General features: G+C 41.7%; 1 protein-coding gene across 1 annotated transcript; it reads right to left on the bottom strand.

Annotated features, from left to right (window-relative positions):
• Positions 1 to 1201: 1201 nt before the first annotated feature.
• LOC145416070 (serpin B8-like) lies at positions 1202 to 4317 on the bottom strand. Its single transcript, XM_080285164.1, has 3 exons — positions 4170 to 4317; positions 1947 to 2185; positions 1202 to 1516 (listed from the first exon to the last, which is right to left on the bottom strand). Exons 1-3 carry the CDS (start codon positions 4315 to 4317, stop codon positions 1202 to 1204), a joined length of 702 nt encoding a protein of 233 aa, XP_080141290.1.
• Between the last annotated feature and the right edge of the window lie 10838 nt (positions 4318 to 15155).

The following is a 15155-nucleotide window of genomic DNA, read 5'->3' as shown; positions in this document are numbered from 1 at the left end:
TCCTTCCTCTGCTCTGTTGTTAAAAAGAAAAATAATGACCAGTTATTCCTTTGTATTTCGAACTGTTTTGTACAGTAACCAATAGGTGGCACTCCAATATTTGACACAAAGCGATTGTCAGTAGTTTTAAAAATAGTGATTATAATATACAGTAGTCCTTTTAAGGTATTTGTTTATTAAGTTGCTCATGAATTTCACTTTTTCTTCGCCTAAAGTTACCTTAGAATGATCATAAACCTATTTTCAAGTCAGATTGGTTACATTATACCGGGTATGCCTTTTTAACCAGAAGCACATCTCACTTGAGTTGCATTTTGTCACTTTTTAAATGAGGAGAGATAAATTTATTTTTATTATATACCTCAGTTTTTATGCTCTGCCCTTACCTCTGTATATTGTCATATTATTAACGCACATGTTTCACATAAACGTTCCTAATCTGCTAACAATACTCTCATCTCTGTGTAGTAAATTCAACTAACTGTACTAACAACACACTCATGATTTGCAACATTGCTTCTAAAACATCATACATCTTTTCTGCTCAGATTATGTTCTCATCTCTATATATTCAGTCTTACGGTAATGGAACACTGCGCTTATATCATCAGATTACAGATCTTTTCATATGATTTTTCTGCTTTATAAAAATGCACATATACACCTACAATTTTATGTAACAAGCAACGTTATCATATCTTACAACAACACTCCGACAGTTCACTTAATAATTTCATGTTCGACTCAATTGCTTCAACAAAATACTACTAACTGATAAAGCTCACAGTTTTATTCCGTTTCAACTTTTCCATATATCTCTTCATCTCTATCTGTTTCAACATCCTCGTTTCACTTTTTCACCATCACACCTCTCCGTCGGGCTGTTCACACTTCCATTCCTGTCTGCAGACTGTCTACATTCCTCTTCTCTGTCCACACCATTGTTTCAGCCAGCAGTTCTCGTCATTCCTTAACTTCCAGTTGTTTCTTCTTATTCTGTATCAGCCTTTTATTTCTCTCTCAGCCCTTTAAGTTTTCTCCATCCTCAGCTCTTCACCTTTCTCCATTTTTGTCTCCAGTCCCCCAAAGTGTGAGTCATTTTTATTTCTCTGTCCTCACCTCCCCTTTAATTCATGTTTGTCCATTATTTCTCAGCTTTCTCAATCTCTCCATCCTCCATCCCTCAACTCTTCTCCATCCCTCATCCCTGTCTTCCTCCACTCAGTGAGCTGGGATCCCTATATGAACCCATAAACAGGAGGCTTGTGGTCTCACGGTCAACAATAATATACAGGAAGGGTCGGTCACAGTGGAAGGGAATGGGTCGCGTGAGATGAACGACACTCGATAACAACTTTATTCCAAATGTTGTTGCTGCTGCTGCTTCTGTGCCCTCTTCATTGACCTCCACAAAGGCTTTGTGAATGGCTCGGGATACCACCAGGTTGGGGCTGAAGACTGAGAGGTCACTCAGCTGCCCGTCAAAGAGGTCAGTGATACCCACGCGTTGGAGCCCCTGTGGATTATAGGTGGTTTAGGTCAAGTGAACTTAAAAATGTTGGGGTATATTATCCCATTCATTTTAAATTTATTTTGTTTGGTCATCAGCAGATGATAGTATTTAAAATGTAAAGGACCTCTCTTGGTGAAGGAGTTGACAGTCATATTATTCAAAATATAAATGACATATATGTTAGTGAAGGAGTTGACAGATACTATGTTAGCTATATCTATCACTCGCAGTAAAAATGTCCCCTAAACTAAATAAATCTTCTGGAGTTAGGAGTAATATTCATAAGCTGAGAGTGGCTTGGTATGTTCTGCTGCATACTTGAAACAATTTGTCCAGAGGAGTGTGATAGACATGCTCCAAGTATAGGGCAGGCATGTGAAATAGTAGGCAAACTTATTCTTTATCTTTACGTGAACAATCCATTCTTCCTTACCTGTATAAGCTCGGTCGTCAGCGTCTTTTCCATCTTTAACCTTGGGAGCATGACGTCAACACGCTGTCTGGAGAGGCGAGATCGGTCTGCCACATGCTGGAGAGCTGAACCACTCAAGGTACTCAACATTCTTGTCCATCCTGCCTCACCCTCCTCCTCAGGAAGCATAATGAACAAAGAGATCTTGTCACCGGAGTAGGGAAGTTCCAGAACATGGGCGCCTAGTTCCTCTGACTTACCTATTGAGAAAGGTATGGGTGATTATGCATTTTTTTTCTTAGCAGTTCTGTATACTTATTTTTGGCCATATGTTAGCAATTGACAAACGTAAGTTAGTCCTCTCCTAGTAACCATGTGTCTCTTTTCCTTCAATATTTCCGTATACTGTATCCTACATACTGCAGGTTATGTGCTGCGTACCTGTACTTCTAGAAGATAGAGCTTTATTTTCCCCTCCTTCATGAGTTTGGAAGATATTTGCCACAACTGAACAAAATGTATGTACATAATTTTGTTTTAAGACCATACCAGGGTTTTGAAGGCCTGACCTATATGGGAATGAGTACATGGTCCACTTCAATGAATATTTTTTGTTTTTTTCTATTTTTTACCGAATTTGTGATCTCACCCCACCTCATCCTTTAGATGGAAAAGCAGATAATCATTTTCCATTCCTCCCAGTGTCACGATATTATTCAGAATTGAGTGAATCTTAAGAGCATAAGGTTTTTTTGATGGGGTGGGATGGGATCCAGAATTGACTGTTCTTGTTGTTGCAGCCCTAGTCTTATATGAACATGATTCCAGTGGCATGCAGGAAACCAGCCACTGTGACTCGTTGCCTCCATAGATCTTGAGTTGAAGTTACATTGAAGGGTTGTCTTGTTTAATGTAAAAGAAAACAATATTCTGATATTTCATGGTTTGAATGAAGAATGAATGGATGTAATGACCTTTTCACGGGGTACTCTGCTGATATTATCTCTTGTATTCGTGTTATCCTCTTTTTTAATCCTACCCACACCATCTATAAGTGGAAAACATGGCCTCAGTGATGATCACGATGATGATTAAAAAAAAAAAAAAAATGATTTATGGTAAGAGACAAGAATTAGAAGATTTTGGATGTGATTATGATGACTGAGGAAAACTGTTGTAAAGCTGAGGAATATGACATCTGTCACGGTTAACATTAATAACCCAGCAGTTACAAATGAACAACCTCCCCTTTAAGTAGGAAGGAATGTTGAATGTTGCCTCCTTTTTATTAGCTTACAGATACCTCTATGGTAAATGCTTAAAGTTGCATCCATTGTGCCATCTCTCCACGCCTTCCTCCTTACTACATGGACTACATGGGTAGTGCTCATGAACTGGCTGTCACACTCACACTGCACAACTTCTGCCTGTCACACTTCTTTTATTCCCCAAACTGCTTGATTTTGGAAACTCGCTTCCCCAGATTAGTTTCCTCTCATGTCCACTGTTACATATTGTTTGTTTGTTTTTTTAATGAATGGAGGACACCAGTAATCTGGTGTATGAAATGTTTTTTATTTAAATTGCTTTTCCTTCATCTGTTGATGTTCTGTTTAAAAAATTAGTGCTAAGATAATACTTCCTTGGTTTTGACAGTTCAAGATATTATTATTATGTAGAATATGCTTATTTATTTATTATTATACCAACTCCAGCGTATGGAAGTGAAGCTTGGACTTTGTTGGAAGAACATAAGTCAAGAGTGAGAGCAGTGGAAATGAGTTATTTGAAAGGATCATGTGGAGTCACATGGAGAGACAGACTAACAAATAAGGAAGTGAAGGAGAGTTGTGGTGTGGATGTGGATGTGATAGGAAGCGTCAGGAGAAGCACTTTGAGATGGTTTGGCCATGTGGAAAGGATGGAAAGCAAGAGACTGACGAAGAGAGTGTATGTGAGTTAGGTGGTGGTGGGGGAGAGGGAGAAGGAGTCCAAGGATGAGAGGGAGGGATGGAGTGGAGAGGTATATGAGAGAGGGGGGTTTGAGCTGGGAGCAGGGCAGTGAAATGGCGGGAGGACAGGGCGATATGGAGGCCATTTGCTTGTGACCACCCCTTACGGGATTCAGGCGTCTGGCAGTGGATAGACAGACTATTATTTTATGTACTTAATGAATAGGGAGGGTACCATTTAACTTCCACTTACACATAAGCCTGCAATAGTAGAGAGAGAGGGAGAGATTACCATACATAAGCGACGTTGTTTGCATCATCATAGGAACGGACTGGGGTTGTGAGTTGGGGGTGACCTTGAAATCCATTGGTCTGGTTGCATGGGCCTCAAATTGGTTGGTCCAGCTGCCTTTGAAGTAAACGGCGCTGACCAACACCATGACGGCGTCTTTAATGAAAGACTCAGATACCAGGTTTTTGATGCGGTTTTCTGTGGTCTTGGACACAAAATTGTTGATGAGCTGCGCTGTGCCTTGTGGCTGTGGGAGGGAAAAATCATCAGAAAAAGACACGAGGAATGGAGAAATGGTTTGGGAGGGAGAAAAATTGTTAGAGGAGGGAGCTAAATGCAAGTTTCTTTAAATTGCTTGTTTCTTTAAATTATTAATAACACTTAATGGCACAAATAAATCCAGTCACAGCATCAGATACATTTTGAAGCTTATTCGTTGCCTTGAATATGATTTTTTAACGTTTGAGAAGGTAATCTTTCTTGCTGCAACATAACCTACATTTAGTGATTTTCATTTAATATGATATTGTTTGTCAACACAACTTTAATGTTCATATCCATGTAACCACTAAGAAATGTTAATAATCTTACGAGATATACTTTACAGTGAACAGGTTAAATATCGACAAAAGGAAACCCTTCTAGATCGAGAAGTCTATACGAAGCTGGATAAAGTAGTTTGAAGGTAGCAAAATTTAGACAGTAATATCTCATTTTAATGACATGATTAAGTTAGCAAACATATACAGTAATGCCATCAAATGACATGGTTAAGGCAGCAACTGTATACAGCATTATGTCATCATAATGGTACTATTAAGGTGACTGTATAGCCTATTCCCGTGAAAACCTAGTAGTTCATGATTTTTAGCACTTACATCCCCTTTCATGGCTACGATCTGAAGCAGCTGATGCAGGTAGTCAGTAACACACTGGCGAAGAGTAAGCCCGTCATCCACGTAGATCCGGTTTGCATCCTTGAAGGTGAAGCTGGCCCCTGCTATTTGTCTCTGTGTGGTACTGTTAAAGTGAAACTGTGGTTAGGTTACTGTTATTACAGTACATGTACTGTATACCTCTCCACTCCATCCCTCCATCACATCCACAGTCTCCCCCTCCCTCTCCCCCCCTCCACCTCACTCACATACACTCTCCTCGTCAGTCTGTCGGTCTCCATCCACTCCATATGGCCAACCACCTCAGTGTATTTCTCCTAACGCTTTCTATCACATCCACATCCACACCACAACGCTCCTTCACTTCATCATTTATCAGTCTGTCTTTCCACGTGACTCCACATGCTGCTCTCAAACAGTTCATTTCCATCGCCCACTCTTGACTTGTGTCCCTCCAACAAGGTCCAAGCTCCACTTCCATTCATTAGAGTGGAGTTGGTATCACAATACTGTCATGCAGCGACTTTTTTACTTCCATGCCCACTTCCCTGCTTCTTATCACTGCTTTCAAAGAACCAGCAACCTTTCTTCCTTGTTGTACCATCCTTACTCATCACACTACCCAAGTACTTAAACGTACTCACATTTTGCATTTATTCCAGATCCAGCCCCACTACATTCAGTGACTTCATTTCCCTCACAGACCATAGCTTTACTCTTCCCAACATTCACCTTCAGATTCCAATTCTTACACACTCTACCAAACTCTTTCACCAAGCCTTGCAAGCTCCCTTTCGTCTTCACTTAACAACACTATATCATCTGCTAACAAGAATACAGGGAGTTTCCAGATACTGCCCTCTCTCATTTGGGCAGCTCCAACATCCAGAGCCCTACCTTGTATCTCTTTTATAATCCCATATATATACAGATTGAACAGTCATGGAGACATGACACATCCCTATTTCATTCCAACCTTTAGACAGAAAAATTCACTCAGTTCACTGTCCACCCACTCTGCAGCCTTAGCACACTCATACTACTCTTCACGGCATTCAGCGACTTCCTTTTTGCTCCATATATTCTTAATACTTTCCGCATTCCTTGTCTATTCATCCTGTCATATGCTCTCTCCAAATCCAAGAAGGCCACACACAACTTCATTCCCTTCTGTAGAAACGTTTCCAATAAAGACCTAAGATTGAATATCTGACCTATACAACCTCTTTCCTTCCCAAATCCTCCATGATCTTCTCCTACTAATTCCTCTGTTATTTCCCTAACTCTGTCAGTAAGTATCCAACCGTTACTTTTCGTATTACACTAAAAAAACAAATGACCTTTTGATTACCACACACTTCTTTCTCCCTTTCTCCCTTGCACAGGGGAATAATTATATCTGACTTCTAATCCTCAGGGGCTCTACCTTCCTCCCAAGCCAATCTACACATCTTCCACATCCATTCTACTACTCTCTCTCTCCCATGCCTCAGCATTTCACCACACACTCCAACAATTCCTGGTGCTTTCCCCATTTTGACTTTCTTCATTGCTTCCACAGCTTCCATGCTACTGAGTTCTTCCTCTCTTCTCACATCCCTCCTTCTCCCAGCCATTCCTCAGCCACGTATACTCACATTACTGTCATTCTCTGTGTTCAACAGTTCCTTAAAGTTTTCTCTCAATCACCTCACTTTTCTCCTTTCTCCACTAGCAGTCTACCATTTTTATCTTTCACTCCCCAACTAACTTCTTTATCACCCAGTCTAACCCTCTGAACTTCTTTCCAAAACATTTTCTTACATCCTTTCCACTTTACGCTCAAATTCCTTCCAAATTCCTCATCCACTGTCTTCATTCTCTTGTTAATCTTTTAACCTCTCTCTTCCTCTCTACATATATTTCACTCTTCCGTCTCTCAATTTCCTCCTCGACCCCGTTTCTCATCCACTCACTACATGCTTTCTTCTTTTGTGCCACAGCCTGTCTCACCTCTTCATTCCACCATGGTGTTCCTTGCACCTCCTTTCGTCTCCTCTACACTCCACACGCCACCTCACATGCTGCACAGGTTTCTTCTGTGAATATCTTGCACACACCTTCCACGTCCCCCATCTGCTCCAAACCATATTTACCCAGTCGCTCGTTCACTTCTGTCTTTATTCTGCCTTTTTCCATCCCCTTGCAACTTTTCTATCCTCCTTATATGAACTACTTCATCGTATCCTTCCCTTCTTCGATTCCTCCATTTCATTTGAACCTTGACTTTCACCACCACCAAGTGGTGGTCAGAAAGTCCACTCCTGCAATCTCTGTATGTCTTGCATCCATTACACACCTCATTCTGTCTTCCACACTCTCATAATCAATCATTGCCTTCCGTTCATTCAGTTCACCACCCACCCTTCTCATCACTGGCCACATACATCAGTGGATCATTTTGCGTCTAAAGAGGGTATTGGCTATCACCAACCCCCTCCCTGCACAAGTGTCCACTGCACCGCCATTCTCGTCCACTTCTGGTGCAGGCACACCCCACTCACCAACTACTCCATCCTTCTTCACATTCCCTACTTTTCCATTCATATCTCCAATCAAAAATACTCTCTTATCCCTTTCAAACTCTTCCATGCACGGTTCCACATTAGTCCAGAACTCTTCTTCACACTACTTGCACGATCTTGCTTTGGTGGATACCCACACACAATCGCCCACATTTGTAGTCCAGCTTTCAATCTTAGCCACACAATCCTTTAGCCAACTGGTCCATACTCTCTTATATTCTCCTTCTATCTCTTGCACACAACAATACACACTCCTTCTTTTGCCCTCTCAGTCTCATCCACTCCCGCGCATATACCCCATCCATATTCCGACTCTCTGACACACTCATCTCTCCATTTAGTTTTGGTTATTCCACATACATCCACTTTTGCACCCTCAAGCGCCTGGACAGTCTTTCTGTCCTTCACCTCATCATTTGCACTCCTTACATTCCATGTCGCAATCCGTACCATGTCCTTTGTTCGGTCCATAGTCGTCACCTGTTAGTTTATCCTGGTCAGTGTAGGGTCTTAATTTTGCTATCAGTACTGAGCACTGGACTATATACTATGTACTCTCATTATATCCCCAAATAGTTAATATTATCAAAGTAAAAATCTTTGCGTTCAAAGTCATCTGATGCAAAGCTACTGATAAAATGCCATCAACTCAGAGCACCTGAATGACTTGGTATTACCACTGGCCCCCATATATAGTAGGTTTTTGTTGTGTCTCCGTTTTGACACTTATGATATTTGAGCCTGCAGTAAATGCAGAAAAACAAAACTACCTATTAAACTTCCTTTGATACTTATCAGGGTATTTGATAGTTTTCTCCAATGTATATTGTCACATGTATTTTAAAAAATGTAATAGAGCACACCTCCAATTATGAGGGTTGCATATTAATTCAGATTTATAGACAGAGCTCCAAGTATTCAAACTCACATATTTTTCAAGTTATTAATCAAGTGCAGAGTCTTCATCTTGCCATCAACCTTGAGTGCCTGACTAAGTTGAGCTTCAGTATTGCCACGGGCCCCCAGGTAGGCAAGACTGAGGGCAGACCAGATGCTGTAAGGTGAAAAGAAGAGGTTTCCCCTCCCATCCAGATGGCGGTAAAGCTCGGCACCTAGATGGCTGATACCTGAGAGATCCTGGACAAACTGCGCTGGCACGACGTCATTGCTGGTGAAACACTGTGGATGGACCTCTACTGCCGATAAAGTCACCAGTAGTGATACCACCACAACTACATGCATCTCTGTAAGGTAGGAGTGGGGTTAATGCTTGTGGAAGTTTAAGCCCGCCATTTAACCAACTACTGTAATTGGGGAAGCAGGCAGTTTTATCAGAAAGTTTGTTAAATGTTCAAACGGATCTTAGTTTATGAAGAGTATTATCTTATGATAGTAGAACTGTGGTATGCTAATGTTTACCTTTTATGTTTTAAGTTTCTTTATGTTTAATACGGTATTGTATTGTTTAATCTCACACTACTTCATGTTGGTACTGCATGTGGAAATGATTCCCAAAGAGTTCATTAGAGCTGAAAATTAGATAAAATGAGGTTTGTTACCAGAACAGTTGTATCTTTCCTTTAAGGTAATTTTAGTTTCAGAGCCAATTCGTAGAGCCACAGTTTCTGCTTCCCCAAGGAGCAGGAGTAGTGCTAGGTCTAATGGTGGTACAGTATTTTTATGTTACATGTTGCCTTTGCAGTAGAAGGTGAAATTTCAATATGTATGGGTCTTTGGGTACGTAGTCATTTCATCTCTACATCTTAGGGCCGTCCAGCACCATACTGTTATGAGCGTGTGAAGTTCCCTAATACCTCTTCTGCTCTCCGTATGTCTTGTTCGTTGTTGTACTCATGTGAACTCGAAGTGTAATTAAGGTGTCTGTGCTTTGGCTAGGATATGATTCGTTAATCATGACGTGCCACCACTCACACTGTCTATTAATCTACTCGACTACCGAAAGATCATGCTTAGGATTACAGTACATGTTCTGTGCGTTATTTGAAAGCATGCCATATCCCCAGCTTATAGCATCACGTATGGCAACAGCTTACAATAAAAGTAGGATGTATTTGTACTAAAGGGATTTACAGCATTGTGTGTTTGGCAGACCCATATGCTGTCTGTGGAGGGGGAGATAGGGGAGGAGGGAAGAGATGAAGGTAGAAAATGGAAGGGAAGGGTGTCAGGGAGGAAAAGATGATAAGTTGGAGATAAGAAAGGGAAGGGAAGGAGGGCTGGGGAGAGAGAGGTAGATAATTGAAGGCAGGAAAGGGGTGGAAAAGGGGATAAGGAGAGAAGGGAAAGAAGGGAGAGGGAGCGGAGGGGAGGAAAGAAGGGTTACTGGAGGGACGAAAAAAGAGGGCCTAGAGGCGAGGAAAGTAGAGCAAGGAGGTGAGGAAAGGAAGGAGGTTTGAGGAGATAAAATAATGGGGACTGGAAGTGAACTGGAGGAAGGGAGAGGGACTGGAGAGGAGGAAAGGAAGGGGACTGGAGAGGAAGAAAGAGGAGGGACGAGAGGAGGAAAGAAAGGGGGCTAGAGGGGAGGAAAGGAAAGGGGCTAGAGGGAAGGAAAGGAAGGGGACTAGGGAAGAGGAAAGAAGGTAGACTGGAGGGGAGTAAAAATGGGAAACTGGAGGGTAAGAAAGGAATTGGGCTGGAGGGATGGAACGTTATGGGTCTGGACGGGGGAAAGGAAGGGGACTGGAGGAGAGGAAAGGAAGGGGACTGGAGGAGAGGAAAGGAAGGGGACTGGAGGAAGAGGAAAGGAAGGGGACTGGAGGAGAGGAAAGGAAGGGGACTGGAGGAGAGGAAAGGAATGGGACTGGAGAAGAGGAAAGGAAGGGGACTGGAGGAAGAGGAAAGGAAGGGGACTGGAGGAGAGGAATGGAAGGGGACTGGAGGAAGAGGAAAGGAAGGGGACTGGAGGAGAGGAAAGGAAGGGGACTGGAGGAGAGGAAAGGAAGGGGACTGGAGGAAGAGGAGAGGAAGGGGACTGGAGGAAGAGGAGAGGAAGGGGACTGGAGGAGAGGAAAGGAAGGGGACTGGAGGAAGAGAAGAGGAAGGGGACTGGAGGAGAGGAAAGAAAGGGGACTGGAGGAAGAGGAGAGGAAGGGGCCTGAAGGGGAGGAAAGGAAGGGGATTGGAGGAGAGGAAAGGAAGGGGACTGGAGGGGAGGAAAGGAAGGGGACTGGAGGAGAGGAAAGGAAGAAGATTGGGGGGGATGAAAGAAGAGGCGCTGGAGGGTGTGAGAAGGATTGGGGAATTTGAGACTGGGTAATGAGACACCTGCGAGGTAAAGGGGGTTAGCGTGGGATGAAGCGTCGGTAACCTTGAACCCCCAACATCCCAACCAACCACCCAACTCCATCTTTCTGGGAACAGGATTTGAGGAGGTGCGTGTCTGGCTCCCGCTGCAGTCAGGCCGATAGCGAGGAGTGGAGGAACAGGAGAAAGGGAGGGAAGGGGCGATATTACATGTACACACAATAGACTTGTAATTTAACACCGCCGTGAAGTGTCCAAGTGGAAGAAGTATACCTAAATACTCAGAGTTGTTTCCTTCCAGACCCAACTGTCCTTACGAAGTGGTCTGGTTTCAAGATTATTTACATTTACAGAAGTTTAAGTACGATATTAAGTTTAAAAAAAAAAAGTAGCATTGTCTGTACTTTCCGTCCCGTAAGGGACAATACATACCGGAGAACAGGTAAAGCAATACATAACAGAACTAAAATGCCTGAAGAAAGCTGTTGGAAGAGCTTGCTGAAAATAATAATCCGACAGCCATTAATACCAGAGGTGAAACATGGATATGAGAAGAGAAAAATGCACAAACATAAAAAGTGACGAAATGCAGTGTTAATGTAATAACGGGTTCATATAAGCAGAAAGGCAGCACTATGAGAGAGAGAGAGAGAGAGAGAGAGAGAGAGAGAGAGAGAGAGAGAGAGAGAGAGAGAGAGAGAGAGAGGCAAGACTCTGTTCAAATTCTATAACTTGAAGAATAGAACAAATGCCAGTCCAAGTAGGCCTCCAGTTCCCGAGCTATGACTCACTTCTGAAGATAAGAAGTGACTTGACATCAAGCAGAGGCTGTCATAAGCGAGTATAGCAAAAAAAAAAAAAAAAAACATATTTTATTGAATGTATCTACTACCTGCTGAAAGAATCGCCTCTTTATCTCACATAATAGAAAACTTATTGGCCTCTGAAAACCATAGCGGTCGCTCGTTTCTCAGCTGAACGTAAACATAGCTTTGCTACACTTCCTCACTCGTAATAACTTTACTCCTATGTGAAGAATAGTTGAAATTCTTTTTTGCATATGATACATTCATTCAAAAGATATTTGTATCGAATAAAAACTCACCCATAAAGGCAGAGGAACCTCGTGGAATTTCGAGTTTTCGAAGGGAGTGTTCGGCTAATATCAATGAATGCTTCATTTACGAAATAAAATTTTAAGAAGACTTTGCGTCGTAACACAGTGTTTTTTGGTATCATCTCTAGCGATTAAATATCAGAGAATCCTGTTACGATTTTATATCAGGGAAATTATGACAACATGGCGCTCGCTCGCTCGTCACGAGCTCACAATGCACATTTTACTGTTATAATACCTTTGTTAATGGCATAGCTGATCTTATTTTCAAGCTTTACACTTCTTCTTTCACGTAGACTTCTATTCTGCGGGTTGGAGTGGCGTCTGATAGCTGTTAGTACTGTTCACCCCTGCAGTTTTCATCCTCTCTCTCTCTCTCTCTCCTTTTTTTTTCTTTTTTTTTTCTACCCTTGGGTATTCGAGGTCCTCCAAAAGATTTTTTTTACAGTCGACCCTTCAGTTCCAGTGGGTTCAGTTTGCTTTTAATGGCTGTGTGTGTGTGTGTGTGTGTGTGTGTGTGTGTGTGTGTGTGTGTGTGTGTGTGTGTGCGTGTGTGTCATGAGTTTGTTCAAAGCTTTTGTTCGCTGTATTACATGGATGGCTTTGTTATTTTACTGCTTCCATTTTATTTATTTATTTTTTTGCTTTATTATTCCTTGTGGTAATCGTCCGCTTTCACTAATTTTGTGCGCCCTGTTCTGCAGTTCTCATTAGTTCTCCTCTACCACGCTTCCCCCCCTTCTCTCTCTCTCTCTCTCTCTCTCTCTCTCTCTATATATATATATATATATATATATATATATATATATATATATATATATATATATATATATATATATATATATATATGATCGACCACATTATTCCAATGAGTCTGTCTTAATATCTAATTTGTCATTTTATTTTATAAAAGTTTGCTCTCCTATGATCATCATGCTGTAAATACGATGGATTTTCCTTTTTGCTTTTACTATTTCTCTCTTCTACAACTTTTTTTCCTGATATGTGTGCATGCCCTCATCATTATTTTTTTTCTCTTTGCGATCCACCTCTCCATTCATTACTGGTTTTATGTTTTCCCTATAATTCAGCTCTCCTGCGTGTTCCTATTTTGAGCCTCTGTTTTATTGTTTTGCTTTGCCATGGTTTTCCCTATCCTTTCTACCACTGTCTCTCCCACATGTTTCATCATTTCACCACACACTCCATCAGTTCCTAGGGTTTTTCCCATTTTGTGTTTCTTCACTGCTACTTCTTCCATCCTACTGATCTCTTCCTCCCTTCTCACCTCTCTCTTTCCCCCAGCCATTTCCCAGCCACGTATACTTGCATTACTTTCATTGTCTATGTTTAACATGTTCTTAAAGTGTTGTCTCCATCTGCTCACTTTTTCTCCCTTCTCCACTATCAATCTGCCATTTTGTATCTTTCATTTCCATACTAATTTCTTAATCATCCTGCCAAACTATCTTTACCTCATCCCAGGATATATTCTTACTTCCCTCTACTTTACACTCAAATTCCTTCGAAATCCCTGCTTTACTCTTTTTTTTACTCTCATACTAATCTTTTCACCTCTGACTTCCTCTCTACATATAACTCTCTTCCGTGTCTCATCTTCCACCGTGTCTCTGCTTCCCATCCACATAACATACGCTTTCTTCTTTTGCTCCACAGCTTGTCTCACCTCTTCTTTCTACCAAGCTGTTCCTTGCACCCCCTTTCGTCATCTCTTCACCCATGCACCACCTCACATGCTGAACAGATTTCTTCTGTGAATATCTTGCACACACCATGCACTTCCCCCATCTGCTCCAAATCATATTTACCAAATCGCTCCTCTAAGTCTCTCTTATACTTTGCATTTTTTCCATCCTCTTTGAACCTCTCTACGTTCCTTGTATGAAGTACTTCTTCCTGTCCTTCCCTCCTTCTTTTCATCCATTGCATTTGTTACTTGCTTTTTACCCCCACAAAGTGGTGGTCTTAAAGTCCACTCTCCCAACCACTCTATGCTCTTGCATCCATTACATACCTTCTCATTTTATCATCCACACACACATAATCAATCTTTGCAAACCGTTCATTCAGTTCAACCCCCCCCCCTTTCTCATCACTTGCCACTTATACCTGTGGATCATTTTGTGTCTGAAGAGGGTATTGGCTATCACCAACCCTCTTCTCGCAGAAATATCCGCTAGAGCACTGCCATTCTCATCCAATTCTGCAGGCACATCCCAGTCACCAACTACTCTATCCACCTTCACTTTCCCTACCCTTTCATCCATATACTCAATCAAAAACACTTTCTCATACCCCTCAAACTTTCCCATGCACGCTTCCACATTTGCTCAGAACTCTTCTTTCACTCTGCTTGCACGACCTTAGGTTGGCGCATACACACATATAGTCGCCCAAGCTTGTATTCCTGCTTTCAATCTTACCTACAAAAATCTTGAATCAAATGATCCATACTCTCTTCTATTCTTTTTCCATCTCATGCACGCAACAATAAATACATCCTCTTTTGCCCTCTCACTCTGACCTACTCCCGCCCATATAACCCATCCATACTCTCACTGTCTCACACTCTCACCTCCTCATTAAGTCTCAATTATCAATCCACATATGTCCACTTTTTCACCCAGAGGTACCTGGATAATCTCTCTCTCATTCACCTCATCAATCGCTCCCCTTACATTCCGTGTTTCAATCCGTACCATGTCCTTTGTTTGGTCCTTGGTCGTCACCTGTTGGTCTGTCCTGGTCCGGGGCTTCTTGTTTGTATTTTTAGTTAGTTACCCACTTGTTGACACATAGAGAACTCCTGTTGGCTGGTTATAAGGTTACCACCCAAAGTATTAAATGTTTCCCTAGGTTACAGGAAATTATTTTGCATGTCACTCACTGTAGAGATACCCTGAAATAAAGTATCACTACACCGAGTGAGTGGATGATGGACGCCCCTACCGACCACGATTGAAAATATCGGTATTGGGAATTTTTGTAGTCTCACCATGTCTCGTTTTAAATAGATAAAAATTGTATGAAAACATATATATCTATTTTTTTGCAGTATCAGTATAAATTGAGTTTAAAACAGATTGATATGCTATGAAAATAAATTTGACATAATATCAAG

The sequence above is a fragment of the Coenobita brevimanus genome, chromosome 104 (assembly GCF_032717465.1).
Source record: "Coenobita brevimanus isolate Jiangsu-jjx chromosome 104, ASM3271746v2, whole genome shotgun sequence".
NCBI lineage: Eukaryota > Metazoa > Arthropoda > Malacostraca > Decapoda > Coenobitidae > Coenobita > Coenobita brevimanus.
Note: the sequence above shows the minus strand (reverse complement) of the source record. Positions and strands in the feature narration are given on the sequence as shown.

What these genes read in the sequence shown, in the direction of transcription:
- LOC145416070 (XM_080285164.1), bottom strand. Translation starts at nt 4,317, where the DNA reads ATGGTGTTGGTCAGCGCCGTTTACTTCAAAGGCAGCTGGACCAACCAA. An exon ending in AACAACGTCGCTTATGTATG is followed by an intron (nt 2,186 to 4,169) that starts GTAATCTCTCCC and finishes CTTTCTCAATAG; the next exon opens with GTAAGTCAGAGGAACTAGGC. An exon ending in TGACGACCGAGCTTATACAG is followed by an intron (nt 1,517 to 1,946) that starts GTAAGGAAGAAT and finishes TATAATCCACAG; the next exon opens with GGGCTCCAACGCGTGGGTAT.